The 18,949-nt window shown below is 39.6% G+C and overlaps 1 protein-coding gene and 1 pseudogene across 1 annotated transcript; both read right to left on the bottom strand.

The window, feature by feature from the left end:
• Positions 1 to 1,688: 1,688 nt before the first annotated feature.
• Positions 1,689 to 6,887, bottom strand: LOC109990881 (coagulation factor XI). The gene is made up of 9 exons (XM_029279190.2): positions 6,728 to 6,887; positions 6,428 to 6,584; positions 5,964 to 6,073; positions 5,703 to 5,865; positions 4,825 to 4,943; positions 4,604 to 4,736; positions 4,312 to 4,418; positions 3,104 to 3,263; positions 1,689 to 1,847 (listed from the first exon to the last, which is right to left on the bottom strand). Exons 1-9 carry the CDS (start codon positions 6,786 to 6,788, stop codon positions 1,718 to 1,720), a joined length of 1,140 nt encoding a protein of 379 aa, XP_029135023.1. The 5' UTR covers positions 6,789 to 6,887; the 3' UTR covers positions 1,689 to 1,717.
• A 2,145-nt stretch (positions 6,888 to 9,032) lies between these two features.
• Positions 9,033 to 18,814, bottom strand: LOC109990894 (coagulation factor XI-like; annotated as a pseudogene).
• Positions 18,815 to 18,949: the final 135 nt, after the last annotated feature.

Genomic DNA, 18,949 nt, shown 5'->3' with positions numbered 1-18,949 from the left:
TCGTAGCCAGCTGGTAGCATATATCCCTTTTATTTCAATTCAAACCCTGGTGGTTATTAGGATTATTTAACCGGTAAGAAGGCAAAGGGGAAAGATTTTTTAGATGCGCTTTTAGTCGTCCATTTTCGGAACATTGTAGTTTTACCAAGGCCGTAACAGTTACTAGCCTACAATAAATACAGTTGCTAGGACATAGACAGCATGGCAACATGTTCTAAGAATATCAAAATATACTTGATTTTCTAGCGTTTACTTAAAAAATCAAAATCTTAGTCAAATAAAAACTATGACCCCCCTGTGTTTACTGGTTGATTCAGAGTCCAGATTAGGCTAGCTGCTTCTAGGATGTTACTAATGTTTGTGCTATGTTGAGCTAGGCTAGCTGCTATTAGCTTCATTTGACCATACTAAGTTCTGAGTGTTAGGCCTGAACACGCTTTTTAGTCTTGTGAATGAGAAGAGACAGCATTGTTACTCTAGGAGCACACGATGACTTTTGAAGTGTAATCAAAGGTATCCACACACAACTGACCTCTAATAGTCTCTTTATAGCTGATAACAAGGTCATACTTATTAGGTTTGGCATAACTTTAATTATGGTTTAATTTGTATTAACTCTACTAAATCATGTAAACATAGACCTGAAAATGTCCCTTGTAATCAGGGGGCTAAATGTTTTTGTCAGACCATTCCTGCTTTAAGCACCTGAACCCTATGGCTAGATTTTGTAACCACACATGTTGACAATGTATCATGGTATCTGTTTGGTGTGTTGCCTGTATAGAAGACTGCAGAGGTTTTAAGAAGGCTGAATTGACTTTGATTAAAGCCATGATGAGCACACTGGCCACAGCAAGGCGGGGAGGCACACATTTAGGAATGAGCTGTGAAAGTTTGTTTCAGTGACGTAGGATGTTTAAAGATGCATTGGGGTGGCTGTGGCTCAATTGGTAGAGTCGTTTCTCGACTGCAAGGTCGAGGGTTCGATCCCCAGCTCCTGCAGCAACATGTCCGATGTGTCCTTCGGCAAGACACTTAACCCCGACTTGCTCCCTCTGAATGGGATTAGTTACTTCTGATGGTCACGTGACATAGCAACCACCGCCTTCAGTGTGTGAATGGTAGGTGTGACATGTGGTGTAAAAACCCCTAACCCATAAATAAAGGATACATGTATTATCAGCTCAAGTCCATTTACCATTTCAGGCAAATCTTATTATAAACAGGCTACACACACACACATAACCTAGCCCAGGGCGAAGGAGAATTATCACAACATAATGGATACTGACCTCTGCTGTCAAAAGTATACAAGTGCAGGAATAAAGACAAACTGTGAAGGAAGAGCTTTGCTGCTGTCATCACTCCCTCTTGAATGGCAGATATTTCAACACAACAACATCCTTCATATGTTATTCAACATGGATTATTTGGATATGTTTATTATAAACAGTTGTTAGTGTCGGTGTGATACCTTAAATATGGATATGTTTTAGATTTGGGCTTGGTTTATAGTGTCAATTTTGAAAAAAATAATAATAATCTGTAAAGTTTACGAACTATAGGTACAACATTATTTCAGCAGTATGTATGTGCACTTGAAATACTTCAGATGACATAAACTGACCCATATCAAACCATAGTATTAATGATAAAACATTCTTAAACACAGTAGGGCTTTGTATATATCACTTTCAAACAGTTGTTTTTATTTGATTTAGACAGCTGTAAGTGTGTGTAAAGCACTCTGACAGTTCTTCAGGGTGAAGCCGGACACAACATTTGCCAACTTAGCAACTTTAGGAGGAGCAGGCATTGTGATGACACGCTTGAAATAGCAGCGGCGCCTAGAACAAAAAGAAAAAACACAGCAACATTTGTATTAACAATAAATGTAGATGTTTTCAAATTTGTGTGTGAGCATTATTGGAATAAAACCTGACAATTGTATTTGTCAGGTTCAAAAAGAAATTTGCAGACAAAAATCCCTTTGAATTGCTTTTGTAAGAGGTTGAACTGCACCACCTCAAGTCATAAATTAGAGTCAAGAGCCTCTTTAATCTTACCTGTCATTTTTCACACCTCCCAAACTTATAAAAAAAATGGTGGTACAGTAATTAACTCAGGGAAAACATCAAAGCACCATAAGTCACTTATGACTGCAACTTTCAACCAGGAGAAGATGTCATCAGGTGGTCACCAACTTTCACCGGATGTTTCAACCCAGTCCTCCAGTCTGCAGTGATGGCCAGTCACAGCCCATCTTCTCCTGGTTTCCAACTCCTCTCCTCCTGCCTCAACCAAAGCCAGCAAGAGGCTCTCTTTGCTGCCTCCTCCAACCTGCGAGCATGCTGCCTTCCTCTCCCTTCCTACTATTCCTAGGGCTGTAAGTGTGTCCCATACAGACTGCACAGAGAAACCCCTGCAGCTAACTTCCACTGGGAATAGCCAGGCCTGCCATCCTTTTTCCCTGCACTGCTGGACCAGGTCAAAGTATCTGGTGGCTTTCCTCTCGGATGCCTCCTCCCAGCCATAGTCCCATGGGGCCGTCAGTTAAATCAGGATGATCTTCTTTCCCTCCTTGGACCATAGGACCACATCAGGCTTCAGGGGTGTTTGGACGACTTCAGGGATGTTGAGCTTCTTTCCCAGGTTCACCCTCTGCCATTCATAGACCGTCTGCAGGAGGCTCCTTCTTGGTCTTCTTGGAGGAGGCTGGCTTCTCCCCCTCCCCAACAAACTTTATAGATGTTATTGGTCTCTCATGGGTTTGTTGTTTCCTTTGTCTCTACAGCTCTAAGACCTCGGTGAGTACCCTGAGGACCAATTGTCGAGGCTCCACCTGTATCTCCCCTGGCTATATACTATGACAGTATGTATGCTAGTGTCCCTCAACCTCCACATAACCTGCACAGTGGGTCCTCCTTCATTTCCCACCTGTGCAGGTTTCTCAGAGTTGGAAGGGTGTCATACACTGACTGAAGCAGGAAAGAGATGCGGAAGGGCCAATTGCCAATTCCTGATACAATGTGATGTTGATATTTTACTTGATTTGTTTTTTTAAATCACATTTTCATTCATCATGCATAAAAAAATACTGTACCATTTGTTAGGGTTATGAAAGAGTTCATTGACGTATGTGTAGAACTGGCAGTTGGCATCCTCAGAACATTTCCTCTGACATGTTTCTGCATCATCCATCAGCTCAAAGCCAATGTCAGAACCTCGGAAATCAACATCTTCTAGAGCTTCCTTTATCCAGCCTGTTTGTAGAGAGAGGAACAGAGTTAACCTTCTCCTGCTAATGAATATACAGGGATTCAACATCAAAAAATAAACTCAAAGGTTATCTCAATTAACACTCGTGTCCTAAAAAATGCAAAATTGTTCAGGTTTGATTTGTATGTGAAGGTTCTCAGTCACCATGGTCCTGGTTGAAGTTCTTGGAGATTTATAACCTTACCTCTGAAAGTCTGAAACTGAAGGTGCACTTCAGAGGAGAAGTGAAGCATCTTAAGAACTTATACCAATCATTGATTTATTGAATCATTAAATGTATTGTCTGGTTTTGATTTAAAGTTGTCTGTTCATAATACAAAGATTAAACTTGACAAACCCTGCTTTGGTTAATTTGTGTTTATATGCTTAGAGGTCTGGCAGAGTGCTGTAAATCAATCATCTTTCATTTTTATAAAGTTACTTAAGATATCACAGTTTACATATACGGTGGGTTCAGACCACACTTCTTATGCCATCATTTACAGAGACTTAACTTAATCCTGCTAACACAACAATGCAGGCCACAGGCAATTGAATTTCAAGCCAAAGCCAGTTTTGTCCGCCACTTGGGCTAAACAACTCTGTGAGAATTCGAGTGAAGGGGGGTTGCAGGTGTGTCGCTGGAGGAGAGCGGAGAACGGTGCATGGTCTCATGCTGGTACTCAAGGGCAAAATCAACTGGATCAAAAAGTTACACATTCTTCCTTTAAGCGAGGCGCATGGTGCAAAGTGTTTGGTGTAAGTGGTATGACTTAACGTACATAGGTGTGTTTTGGGCACAACATGTTAATCAACAATCGGATTGTCAGCACTCATTGCCTTTAAGAGCCAGGTGCACCTGCATGCTGGAGCGTTGCGATCTACACAGTAGATATCAGGATTTATTCTTACATAGACCGATTTCTGGTTGGGACTCATTGAACTTCACTTACTGCTGGTGGACTGAAGTTATATATCACTGAAGCATAAAAATGTACCTACAACTGATTGGTCTGAAAACACCTCGGGTTAATGTTGATCACTGGTACTTACTGTTATTCAGCTGACAGAAGCGTTCTGGTAATCCAGAGGTGACTCCTGCTTTAGCCACGGTCACCATTTCATTTACGTTACTCTTCAGGTTACACGTGAAGCTTTCACTACATAAACAAAATGGATATATTGGAAAAAAATATATTTTAAGAAAAGTACAGATCACATTTAACGAAAAATAACTAACGCTATTTCTTCTTTGTCATGTACGAAACTTCTCATTTTTCTGTGACAGAAAAACAGTTACAAAAATATTTCCCTCCTTGAAAAACTTCTGTCAAACAAACCCTACCGTATAAAAACGAAAAAGGTGCAGGATGGATGTGCGGAGCACAGCATCTGACAGTGTTCAGCAGAGGAGGCGGGCAGAGCCTGTAGGCTGTTTCCTGGGATGGCAGTGTTGTGAAAAAGCTTGCCCTGACAGGCTGAACAAAAGACGGGCAAAATATAAGACAAAATGAGAATACAATTATCTTATAATTTAGTTATACGTTTTAGTGAATTTTTCTGTACCTGTGTCAAAGTTTAGGCCCATTTGTGTTTTGTGGGAGAATCCAGACACTACACTGGCCTTCCCTTCAACAAGAGGTGGCCTGGGGATTGTCCAGCTGAACTTGAGGTGACACTTGTACCTTAAACAGACCAGACATAACATAATAAGGTAACTGTTGTTGAATTGAACTTTAGAACTTGCGATTACTACCGTAAACTGCAAAATACATTCACATTGATTTTCTCAATCAGCTTGAACACATTCAAATTTAAAATTTCATGCCTATCCAAATGTCTATAACATTACTAAAATAAAGTGCTAACTGTTGTTTGTTTTGAGCCCTTTTGTGCAAAATATAAATATCAGGTATTGGTTCATGAACATAGTTTTTGCTTTTCCATTAAACCATTCTAGACAAAGAGGGAGCAACAAGAAAGCATGATTAAAATAGAACCTGTCTAATAGCAGAAACTGTAAAAATATGGCATTCAAGTTTTTTGTGTCATTTATTAAATTTAGGAAATTTAGTATGTCATATCCATATTATCATTGTGGCACTTCTAGCCTTAAAACCTTGTTAACAAGCATATACAAAAGCAAAGTAATTACTGCCTCAGTTTTCTTAGCTGCACATGCACTTATTTTAGTGCATGTGCAGGAGGGGGGTTGGATAGTGCCTTGCTCAAGGGCACTTCTGCAGTGCTCAGGAAGTGAACTGGCACATCTTTACTAGACAAATTTCCAGACTTGGTCCGCACCAGAACTTGATCCGCTGACCCTCCTTTTTCCAACCCGAGTCCCTACAGACTCAGCTACTTCCACCCCACATAACATTGTATGATGCAATATATTGTGATTAATGTTTGTTGTAATGTAACACTATGTGAATCCAGTGTACCTCATATAGTCTGATGTGAAGACATCATTCACAAAAGTGAAGAACTGACAGGATGGGTCCTGTGTGCAGGCTCTCTGACAGCTCTCATAGTCAGCTGTGAATAATGTCTGGTAGTCTGCACCAAAGAAGTCGACATTCTGGTAAACCTTAGACAGACAGGGCTCTAGCAGACACACAGAGAGATAACAGGAGAGGGGAATGTGATCATGCAGCACCATTCACAATATGTCCGGTCATTATTTTAAACTGTAGTGAACTTACGTGGGACTGGGTTGCAGGGTTTCAGAGAGAAGCCTGAAGTAACGCCCAGCAGTGGAGCCCTCTTATTTGGCACTCCAGAGGGAGTGGACTTCAAGTAACAGTAGAAGTGCCTGTGGAGAGAGGGGCAGAATTGTTTTCCTTTTGTGTGTGTGTGTGTGTGTGTGTGTGTGTGTGTCAAGATAATGTACAGCTCTGACAGAGTTATTGAACTACATGTTTGCAGAGAGGGATTGTATAATTCCCACATTTATTGTAACAGCAGGACGGCATCAACTTCAAACTTAAAAGTAACTTCTGTATGTCGACAGTTTTAACTTTTTGTCATGACCTCTTTGATACTGCAACTTTGAGAATTCAAGACTTCAAAATATATTTGAAGGGTCTTGAAATGTTTTCTGCTCATTACATTACATGATTAAAAACACAATACTCATCCTTTTAATACTTATTTTGTTATTTCCTACCCGTTATCTCTGGTCCAGTCTGACCGAATAAAAGTGAAAAACTGGCAGGAGGGGTGCTGGGTGCAAAGGTGCTGACAGTGCTCAGCATCAGGAGAGTAGAGATGTTGTATATCTGTTCCTGGGAAATCCTCATTCTCCTGAAACTCTTCATTACACTCTAAAGAAAAAACACACATTTACAAAATGCTCAAAAATAACTACACACACATGTAATAAATGCTAGTACATATACAGAAAGGGGTATAATTGACACTAAGACACACAACTTTTAGTGTAATATTTACATTGTGTGTGTATTACCTGAACTGAAGCAGAGGCCGCACAGGGAGAGCAGACCCAACAAAATCAGATAGGTTCTCATGATCGTCGCAGCTTTGATGACAGTCACACACAACAAAGCTTTTCGAGTCACAAACACATCGATGAGATGCTCTGGAGCTTCAGACTGGCCAAAGGACTGGGATCAACCCCTGAATTTAATGTCTGATCTATTTGCACAGCTATTGACACGCAAACTGATTGGCTCCCCACAACAGATTTATATAATCAGTTATATAATCAGTTGCCCAAATTGAACCCTCGAACCTTTAAAAAGGGCTTTCCTCCTCTTTTCCCCATGCCTGGGTTGGCTTCAGTCCAAAATGTGACCCAACATACATGCACATGCAAATCAAGACCTATGGACATGCATTAATGGAAAGATGTCAGAGTGCTCCACATTACTACTGAGGGTGCACTTTTGTTAATTCAACTTGGGTCTGACAGACCAGCATCTGGAGCATAATCTGCACTCCTGCCTTTGAACAATCGAGATCAAGTTTCACTCCAAAATCTTTTTTACCCAGTCGACCAAGGTAGACGCTTGTGGGCAGCTGAGAATTATCCTGTCCCTGCTGGAGAGCGAAATTCTGTTACTGTTATGATTTCACCAAAGGATGGACTGAGGTGCAACACAACAAACACATGAAGGTGGTTTGTTGTCCAAAAAAGAAAGAAGAGGTTGTGACAGGCAGGCAAAAACACTTAGACAAAAAACGATATTGATAATGTATGAAACTATGAAAATAAAAAAAACTCAAGAAAATCCAAACAAACTTCTTCAGCCAAAAGGGCTGACTCAAACTACCACTATCAGTAAGTAGACGACCTGTGTCTGATTGGATGAAAGACCGGCTTTATATTCACTGCAGCCTTGATTGTGGATGGGAAACAGGCGTGCAGAAGGAGGTGGAGACGCTTGACCAGGGGTGCATTCGAATTGTCTTTTTTTGCTAAGGAAGGTTCCTAACTGATTGAAATGGCCTGCAAGCATCTAAGTGGCGGCCATGATAAGAATTTTTTTAGCGAGATTATGTTTTATTCAACATAGTTCATTCACTTAAGAATGCTTTTTGCAGTTATATATCTTGCATAAATGTAATAATTTTCTTCACACAATCATACTTAATTGGGATTAATGTTGAGGACAGGAAGGTGAGCGTGAGCAACCATTCTCGATGTGACAACCATTTGGTTTCACTTCTCTTACTCGTAGCCAGCTGGTAGCATATTTCCCTTTTATTTCAATTCAAACCCTGGTGGTTATTAGGATTATTTAACCGGTAAGAAGGCAAAGGGGAAATCTTTTCGTAGTCCATTTTCGGAACATTGTAGTTTTACCAAGGCAGACCCACGTCATTAACCTCCGCCGTCGCATAAGTACGTAGCCTAGTGGAAATGCGGTCGGATTCTCAGAGCAATGGTGTCACCTTTCCCTTAGTCCTTTATGAATTCTCCTAACATCTTTCCTTAACCTCATGACGTTTTCCCCTGGGTTAAGGTAAAGAAGATAGTGAAAGGAGATCGGCGGGACAATCCCAATCCACCCCAGGTAAACAGAAGACTGGACTGGATAGTGATGAGCCATGCCTGCCACACAGACAAACACAGACAGAGAGGTAGGAACAGACCGACGCAAGGAGGGTGGGGAAACACAAGAAAACACAGGGAAAGTTGAGATTGCGACCATGGCCGTAACAGTTACTAGCCTACAATAAACACAGTTGTTAGGACATAGACAGCATGGCACCATGTTCTAAGAATTTCAAAATATACTTGATTTTCTAGTATTTACTTCAAAATCAAAATCTTAGTCAAATAAAAACTATGACCCCCCCCTGTGTTTACTGGTTGATTCAGAGTCCAGATTTAAATCAACAATCAAGCACCAAGACCTTGGACTTATTAGCATGAGCTATGTTTAACCTCAAATTAAAATGAGTTTAATTTTCTGTATACATTCGTTATTACAACCAGATGGCAATGTGTCCCTGAATTTTAACTTTATGCTTATTTAAAAAAAAAAACATTTCTTACATGATGTCAGTAATCACCATTTAGTCAGGTTTGGATCACAGGGTGAATGACTTAAAAGCCAAATGATGTCCTGATAACGTGTGGCCCAAAGGAACCTATCCCAACATGTGTATCAAAAGGGCTGATGTCTTCTTTTTTGGTGTATATATATATATATATATATATATATGTGTTTATATACCTGATGGCCAAATGTCTGAAAGAGCAGAACAAAGACAGTAAAGACATTTAAATAAAATGACAAGGTGAATTTCAGCTTTACTTTCAGAGACCTTTATTTATCTGTTTGGTAAAATATGTTGGTATAGAAACCTTTAATTACATTGCTCCCTTTGTTTAAAGCCTGTGTTGAGCATGTTTCAGTAAAAGCTGGAATGGAAGAAGACTTTGATGATAACAACAAGGTTTTCAATAAAGCACCAGCAGAAACTTCGTTTTTATTGTATTTGGTTACAGCATATAAAGTCTTACTTGTAGTGGAAATCGAAAACTAATTATGTTACCAGAATAATGGCAGTAACAGTAAATGCACATTATTTTTTTTTCAAATAATGCACACAGCTAAAGTAGTGCAAAGCAAGGAGTGATCACACATCAGGAGCAGGTCCAGTGTGTCAGATAGTGCTGGAGTCTTAGAGGTCCTTCAGTAGGTCCTGTCCAGGGGTCTCGAGCCAGGTAGGAGGCCAGCTGGCTTTGATGCTGGGCCACTCCTTCAGACAGTTATAGTAAGCTGCCAGTTTAGGATAACGCTCTTCGGATAACCTAAAACGCGAGGAAAAGTGAATGGAAGGTTCACATTACAAATATACGGCTGCTTGGTAACATGCAGGAAATTATGATAACTTACCCAAAGCGGAAGAGATAAGCGATGCTTGGGAAAACAGCCACATCAGCCAGGGTGAAGCACTTTCCTGCCAGGAAACAGCATGACTCCTGTCCTGATGCACAAATCTGAAAACCAAGATAATTGTATCAGCTGATGAAAATAGCTGCAACTATTATTCCAAAAATAATATATCAACATGTTAGTTGTACAGATAGATAAATTATAAAGTAGGTGCTTGTGTCAATTTAACATATAGCTGAGCATTTTGGAGGGAACTTTTTCAATGTCTTGCAGCGATTTAAATGAGAATAGTGACATCAATTTAACCAAAACACGTGAAGCTTTAGAAAAAAAAGATAAGGCTAGCTTAACCGAAACAGCCTAGAGCAGCTAGCATGGCTCTGTCCTAAAGTAGCCTAACTAAGGCGCAAAAAAACTCAGCTCGAGTTGCCTTCAAATGCCATTGTATTGTTTTTGTTTAACTGGCGTAAAACTATTGTGTCAATAATATTTGTAATCATTTTATTATAATCATTTTCTGCAATATTTCTTGGTTTCCCCGCTGTCAACTTTTAGATTTTCACCCACAATCGCTAGGCTAGCTGCTTCTAGGACGTTACTAATGTTTGTGCTATGTTGAGCTAGGCTAGCTGCTATTAGCTTCATTTGACCATACTAAGTTCTGAGTGTTAGACCTAAACACGATTTTTAGTCTTGTGAATGAGAAGAGACAGCATTGTTACTCTAGGAGCACACGATGACTTTTGAAGTGTAATCAAAGGTATCCACACACAACTAACCTCTAATAGTCTCTTTATAGCTGATAACAAGGTCATACTTATTAGGTTTGGCATAACTTTAATTATGGTTTAATTTGTATTAACTCTACTAAATCATGTAAACATAGACCTGAAAATGTCCCTTGTAATCAGGTGGCTAAATGTTTTTGTCAGACCATTCCTGCTTTAAGCACCTGAACCCTATGGCTAGATTTTGTAACCACACATGTTGACAATGTATCATGGTATCTGTTTGGTGTGTTGCCTGTATAGAAGACTGCAGAGGTTTTAAGAAGGCTGAATTGACTTTGATTAAAGCCATGATGAGCACACTGGCCACAGCAAGGCGGGGAGGCACACATTTAAGAATGAGCTGTGAAAGTTTGTTTCAGTGACATAGGATGTTTAAAGATGCATTGGGGTGGCTGTGGCTCAATTGGTAGAGTCGTTTCTCAACTGGAAGCTCGAGGGTTCGATCCCCAGCTCCTGCAGCAACATGTCCGATGTGTCCTTCGGCAAGACACTTAACACCGACTTGCTCCCTCTGAATGGGATTGGTTACTTCTGATGGTCACGTGACATAGCAACCACCGCCTTCAGTGTGTGAATGGTAGGTGTGACATGTGGTGCAAAAACCCCTAACCCATAAATAAAGGATAAATGTATTATTAGCTGAAGTCCATGTACCATTTCAGGCAAATCTTATTATAAACAGGCTACACACACACACATAACCTAGCCCAGGGCAAAGGAGAATTATCACAACATAATGGATACTGACCTCTGCTGTCAAAAGTATACAAGTGCAGGAATAAAGACAAACTGTGAAGGAAGAGCTTTGCTGCTGTCATCACTCCCACTTGAACGGCAGATAATTAACAACAACATCCTTCATATGTTATTCAACATGGATTATTTGGATATGTTTATTATAAACAGTTGTTAGTGTGATACCTTAAATATGGATATGTTTTAGATTTGAGCTTGGTTTATAGTGTCAATTTTGAAGAAAAAAAAAAAATCATAAATTTACTAACAATAGGTACAACATTATTTCAGCAGTATGTATGTGCACTTGAAATACTTCAGATGACATAAACTGACCCATATCAAACCATAGTATTAATGATAAAACATTCTTAAACACAGTAGGGCTTTGTATATATCACTTTCAAACAGTTATTTTTATTTGATTTAGACAGCTGTAAGTGTGTGTAAAGCACTCCGACAGTTCTTCAGGGTGAAGCCGGACACAACATTTGCCAGCTGAGCAACTTTAGGAGGAGCAGGCATTGTGATGACACGCTTGAAATAGCAGCGGCGCCTAGAACAAAAAGAAAAAACACAGCAACATTCATATTAACAATAAATGTAGATGTTTTCAAATTTGTGTGTGAGCATTATTGGAATAAAACCTGACAATTGTATTTGTCAGGTTCAAAAAGAAATTTGCAGACAAAAATCCCTTTGAATTGCTTTTGTACGAGGTTGAACTGCACCACCTCATGTCATAAATTAGACTCAAGAGCCTCTTTTATTTTTTTTACCTGTCATTTTTCACACCTCCCAAACTTAGAAAGAATGGTGATACAGTAATTAAATCAGGGAAAACATCAAGTTAGATCAGATCTTGCACTCTCTTGCACACTTGCCTCTCTTGACCATTATATGATACATAGAAATGCCGGCACCATAAGTCACTTAGGACTGCAACTTTCAACCAGGAGAAGATGTCGTCAGGTGGTCACCAACTTTCATCGGATGTTTCGACCCTGAACCACAACATCCTCCAGTTGGTGGGTCTGCAGTGATGGCCAGTCACGGCCCATCTTCTCCTGGTTTCCAGCTCCTCTCCTCCCGCCTGAACCAAAGCCAGCAAGAGGCTCTCTCTGCTGCCTCCTCCAACCTGCGAGCATGCTGCCTTCCTACTATTCCTAGGGCTGTAAGTGTGTCCCATACAGACTGCACAGAGAAACCCCTGCAGCTAACTTCCACTGGGAATAGCCAGGCCTGCCACCCTTTTCCCTGCATTGCTGGACCAGGTCAAAGTATCTGGTGGCTTTTCCTCTCCTTCATTTCCCACCTGTGCAGGTTTCTCAGAGTTGGAAGGGTGTCATACACTGACCGAAGCAGGAAAGAGATGCAGAAGGGCTAATGGCCAAAATTCCTGATACAATGTGATGTTGATATTTTACTTGATTTGTTTTTTTAAATCACATTTTCATTCATCATGCATAAAAAAATACTGTACCAGTAGTTAGGGTTATGAAAGAGTTCATTGACGTATGTGTAGAACTGGCAGTTGGCATCCTCAGAACATTTCCTCTGACATGTTTCTGCATCATCCATCAGCTCAAAGCCAATGTCAGAACCTCGGAAATCAACATCTTCTAGAGCTTCCTTTATCCAGCCTGTTTGTAGAGAGAGGAACAGAGTTAACCTTCTCCTGCTAATGAATATACAGGGATTCAACATCAAAAAATAAACTCAAAGGTTATCTCAATTAACACTCGTGTCCTAAAAAATGCAAAATTGTTCAGGTTTGATTTGTATGTGAAGGTTCTCAGTCACCATGGTCCTGGTTGAAGTTCTTGGAGATTTATAACCTTACCTCTGAAAGTCTGAAACTGAAGGTGCACTTCAGAGGAGAAGTGAAGCATCTTAAGAACTTATACCAATCATTGATTTATTGAATCATTAAATGTATTGTCTGGTTTTTATTTAAAGTTGAAAGTTGTCTGTTCATAATACAAAGATTAAACTTGACAAACCCTGCTTTGGTTAATTTGTGTTTATAGGCTTAGAGGTCTGGCAGAGTGCTGTAAATTAATCATCTTTCATTTTTATAAAGTTACTTAAGATATCACAGTTTACATATACGGTAGGTTCAGACCACACTTCTTATGCCATCATTTACAGAGACTTAACTTAATCCACCAATGAACAAGGACTCTGTACAATGGCAAAGTAAAGCTCCCTTTAAAAAGACAGAATCCTTGAGTGGAATCACACTCATTGGGTCTTGCTGACCCAAGAAAGTGGAAGAGAGGAAGAAATCTTTTGTGATCGTAATAGCTGACAATGACATGTTTTATATGAAAATATTTAAAAAGTTGACGGCGTGAAGCGCACTGTCAAAAGTGTGTGGGTGCAAAGTGATGTGTTGCATCTCTGACTGTTTTGCTATTAACGCAATGTACAATATTGGTGTTAAAGGAAGAATGTGCGACATTTTACATATAACAGAAATCAAGTTATGTCTCTGAGTCCTGACTGTCGACAATGAGTGAGAAGCGCGAGTCAAGGACTAGAGAAAAGAATAATAACATAGACTACTGACTGCTTATTTGAATGTCACATGAGCGTTTTTAAATCGCGGTTATTCTGTCACTTTATATTTAAAGTGAAGCTACAAGCTAGGAGTGCTTTCATTAGCCTGCTAACACAACAATGCAGGCCACAGGCAATTGCATCTCAAGCCAAAGCCAGTTTTGTCCGCCACTTGGGCTAAACAACTCTGTGAGAATTCGAGTGAAGGGGGGTTGCAGGTGTGTCGCTGGAGGAGAGCGGAGAATGGTGCATGGTCTCATGCTGGTACTCAAGGGCGACATCAACTGGATCAAAAAGTTACACATTCTTCCTTTAAGCGAGGTGCATGGTGCAAAGTGTTTGGTGTAAGTGGTATGACTTAACGTACATAGGTGTGTTTTGGGCACAACATGTTAATCAACAATCGGATTGTCAGCACTCATTGCCTTTAAGAGCCAGGTGCACCTGCATGCTGGAGCGTTGCTATCTACACAGTAGATATCAGGATTTATTCTTACATAGACCGATTTCTGGTTGGGACTCATTGAACTTCACTTACTGCTGGTGGACTGAAGTTATATATCACTGAAGCATAAAAATGTACCTACAACTGATTGGTCTGAAAACACCTCGGGTTAATGTTGATCAGTGGTACTTACTGTTATTCAGCTGACAGAAGCGTTCTGGTAATCCAGAGGTGACTCCTGTGTTAGCCACGGTCACCATTTCATTTACGTTACTCTTCAGGTTACACGTGAAGCTTTCACTACATAAACAAAATGGATATATTGGAAAAAAATATATTTTAAGAAAAGTACAGATCACATTTAACGAAAAATAACTAACGCTATTTCTTCTTTGTCATGTACGAAACTTCTCATTTTTCTGTGACAGAAAAACAGTTACAAAAATATTTCCCTCCTTGAAAGACGTCTGTCAAACAAACCCTACCGTGTAAAAACGAAAAAGGTGCAGGATGGATGTGCGGAGCACAGCATCTGACAGTGTTCAGCAGAGGAGGCGGGCAGAGCCTGTAGGCTGTTTCCTGGGATGGCAGTGTTTTGAAAAAGCTTGCCCTGACAGGCTGAACAAAAGACGGGCAAAATATAAGACAAAATGAGAATACAATTATCTTATAATTTAGTTATACGTTTTAGTGAATTTTTCTGTACCTGTGTCAAAGTTTAGGCCCATTTGTGTTTTGTGGGAGAATCCAGACACTACACCGGCCTTCCCTTCAACAAGAGGTGGCCTGGGGATTGTCCAGCTGAACTTGAGGTGACACTTGTACCTTAAACAGACCAGACATAACATAATAAGTTAACTGTTGTTGAATTGAATTTTAGAACTTGCGATTACTACCGTAAACTGCAAAATACATTCACATTGATTTTCTCAATCAGCTTGAACACATTCAAATTTAAAATTTCATGCCTATCCAAATGTCTATAACATTACTAAAATAAAGTGCTAACTGTTGTTTGTTTTGAGCCCTTTTGTGCAAAATATAAATATCAGGTATTGGTTCATGAACATAGTTTTTGTTTTTCCATTAAACCATTCTAGACAAAGAGGGAGCAACAAGAAAGCATGATTAAAATAGAACCTGTCTAATAGCAGAAACTGTAAAAATATGGCATTCAAGTTTTTTGTGTCATTTATTAAATTTAGGAAATTTAGTATGTCATATCCACATTATCATTGTGGCACTTCTAGCCTTAAAACCTTGTTAACAAGCATATACAAAAGCAAAGTAATTACTGCCTCAGTTTTCTTAGCTGCACATGCACTTATTTTAGTGCATGTGCAGGAGGGGGGTTGGATAGTGCCTTGCTCAAGGGCACTTCTGCAGTGCTCAGGAAGTGAACTGGCACATCTTTACTAGACAAATTTCCAGACTTGGTCCGCAATGGAACTTGATCCGCTGACCCTCCTTTTTCCAAACTGAGTCCCTACGGACTCAGCTACTTCCACCCCACATAACATTGTATGATGCAATATATTGTGTTTAATGTTTGTTGTAATGTAACACTATGTGAATCCAGTGTACCTGATAGTTTCTGGTGTGAAGACATAATTCACAAAAGTGAAGAACTGACAGGATGGGTCCTGTGTGCAGGCTCTCTGACAGCTCTCATAGTCAGCTGTGAATAATGTCTGGTAGTCTGCACCAAAGAAGTCGACATTCTGGTAAACCTTAGACAGACAGGGCTCTAGCAGACACACAGAGAGATAACAGGAGAGGGGAATGTGATCATGCAGCACCATTCACAATATGTCCGGTCATTATTTTAAACTGTAGTGAACTTACATGGGACTGTGTTGCAGGGTTTCAGAGAGAAGCCTGAAGTAACGCCCAGCAGTGGAGCCCTCTTATTTGGCACTCCAGAGGAAGTGGACTTCAAGTAACAGTAGAAGTGCCTGTGGAGAGAGGGGCAGAATTGTTTTCCTTTTGTGTGTTTGTGTGTGTGTGTGTGTGTGTGTGTGTGTGTGTGTGTGTGTGTGTGTGTGTGTGTGTGTGTGTGTGTGTGTGTGTGTGTGTGTGTGTGTGTGTGTGTGTGTGTGTGTGTGTGTCAAGAAAATGTACAGCTCTGACAGAGTTATTGAACTACATGTTTGCAGAGAGGGATTGCATAATTCCAAAAGTCAACACAAAGCTACATGCTATCATAAACATAAGGAAAACAGTTAGCTCCTACATTTAGCATTAGCTAAGAGCACATGAAAGACAAAAACAACTAAAAGTTTCTGACTTGAATTTTGTATTAATATCTCGACATTTTCACAATGAACTGAACATAAAACGTACAGACAAATGGTCTCCAAGGCAGAAGCGTAGTAGAAAACCATTCAGCAGCAAGTCTATGGCAGCAACATGCATCCTCTGTCTGTCTCTGTCCTTCTGACTGCTTCATTGCAGCATGTGACTTAATGAACTAATTACCCACAATGACCCATAGATGGCAGTATAAACCATGAACTAATGTAAAAATGAAATGTTTTTAATCTTTTAAATCTAACTTTTAATGACAACTTTTATTGACTAACATTTTTAACTTAATTCAAATTACTGACTTCAAAATAAAGGCAGCACACTGCCCGCTTGATATAGCAACATTATATTACTACAAATGCAACAAGACTTAAAGACTCAAGATAATGTACAGCTCTGACAGAGTTATTGAACTACATGTTTGCAGAGAGGGATTGCATAATTCCCACATTTATTGTAACAGCAGGACGGCATCAACTTCAAACTTAAAAGTAACTTCTTTATGTCGACAGTTTTAACTTTTTGTCATGACGTCTTTGATACTGCAACTTTGAGAATTCAAGACTTCAAAATGTATTTGAAGGGTCTTGAAATGTTTTCTGCTCATTACATTACATTATTAAAAACACAATACTCATACTTTTAATACTTATTTTGTTATTTCCTACCTGTTATCTCTGGTCCAGTCTGACCGAATAAAAGTGAAAAACTGGCAGGAGGGGTGCTGGGTGCAAAGGTGCTGACAGTGCTCAGCATCAGGAGAGTAGAGATGTTGTATATCTGTTCCTGGGAAATCCTCATTCTCCTGAAACTCTGCATTACACTCTAAAGAAAAAACACACATTTACAAAACGCTCAAAAATAACTACACACACACATGTAATAAATGCTAGTACACATACAGAAAGGGGTATAATTGACACTAAGACACACAACTTTTAGTGTAATATTTACATTGTGTGTGCATTACCTGAACTGAAGCAGAGGCCGCACAGGGAGAGCAGACCCAACAAAATCAGATAGGTTCTCATCATCGCAGCTTTGATGACAGTCACAGACGACAAAGCTTTTCGATGAGATGCTCTGGAGCTTCAGACTGGCCAAAATCAACCTCTGAATTTGTATGTCTGATCTACTTGCACAGCTATTGTTGACACGCAAACTGATTGGCTCCTCACAACAGATTTATATAATCAGTTGCCCAAATTGAACCCTTGAACCTTTAAAAGGGCTTTCCTCATCTTTTCCCCATGCCTGGGTTGGCTTCAGTCCAAAATGTGACCCGACATACATGCACATGCAAATCAGGACCTATGGATAATCATTGATGGAAAGATGTCAGAGTGGGGATTTTACTGCCCTTTCTGCACATTCCAAAGTACAGGATTTGACAGCCAGATAACACTCAAACAAAAGTCAACACAAAGCTACATGTTATCATGAACATGAGGAAAACAGTTAGCTACTACATTTAGCATTAACTAAGAGCACATGAAAGACAAAAACAACTACAAGTTTCTGACTTGAATTTTGTGTTAATATCTCAACATTTTTACAATGAACTGAACATAAAACGTACAGACAAATGGTCTCCAAGGCAGAAGCGTAGTAGACAACCATTCAGCAGCAAGTCTATGGCAGCAACATGCATCCTCTGTCTGTCTCTGTCCTTCTGACTGCTTCATTGCAGCATGTGACTTAATGAACTAACTACCCACAATGACCCATAGATGGCAGTATAAACCATGAACTAATGTAAAAATGAAATGTTTTTAATCTTTTAAATCTAACTTTTTATGACATCTTTTATTGACTAACATTTTTAACTTAATTCAAATTACTGACTTCAAAATAAAGGCAGCACAGAGATGCAACACAAGAAAACACAGGGAAAGTAGAGGTTGCGGCCAAGGCCGTAACAGTTACTAGCCTACAATAAACACAGTTGTGAGGACATAGACAGCATGGCAACATGTTTTAAGAATATCAAAAATATACTTGATTTTCTAGTGTTTACTTCAAAAAGCTAAATCTTAGTCAAATAAAAACTTTGACCCCCCTTTGTTTACTAGTTGATTCAGAGTCCAGATTTAAATCAACAAGACTTTGGACTTGTTAGCATGAGCTATGTTTAACCTCTAATTAAAATGCATTTTAATTTTCTGTATTACGACCAGATGGCAATGTGTCCCTGAAGTTTAACTTAATGCTTATTTAAGAAAGAAAAAAAAAAAAACAACACATTTCTTACATCTTTGATGTCAGTAATCACCATTTAGTCACGTTTGGATCACAGGGTGAATGACTTAAAAGCCAAATGATGGCCTGATAATGTGTGGCCCAAAAGAACCGATCTCAACATGTGTATCAAAGGGCTGATGTCTTTTTTGTAGGTGTATATATACCTGATACCCAAATGTCTGAAAGAGCAGAACGAAGACATTTAAATAAAATGACAGAAAAAAAAAAAAACAGGACAA

This window comes from Labrus bergylta, chromosome 19 (assembly GCF_963930695.1).
Source record: "Labrus bergylta chromosome 19, fLabBer1.1, whole genome shotgun sequence".
Taxonomy (NCBI): Eukaryota; Metazoa; Chordata; class Actinopteri; order Labriformes; family Labridae; genus Labrus; species Labrus bergylta.
This window is presented reverse-complemented; position numbering and strand designations above follow the sequence as displayed.

Bases quoted from the DNA above. Each gene is read 5' to 3' on its own strand.
- LOC109990881 (XM_029279190.2), bottom strand. From the start codon at position 6,788: ATGAGAACCTATCTGATTTTGTTGGGTCTGCTCTCCCTGTGCGGCCTC. The intron at 6,074-6,427 runs GTAGGAAATAAC...CTCTCTCCACAG, and splicing joins GACTGGACCAGAGATAACGG to GCACTTCTACTGTTACTTGA. The intron at 5,866-5,963 runs GTAAGTTCACTA...TGTGTCTGCTAG, and splicing joins ACCCTGCAACCCAGTCCCAC to AGCCCTGTCTGTCTAAGGTT.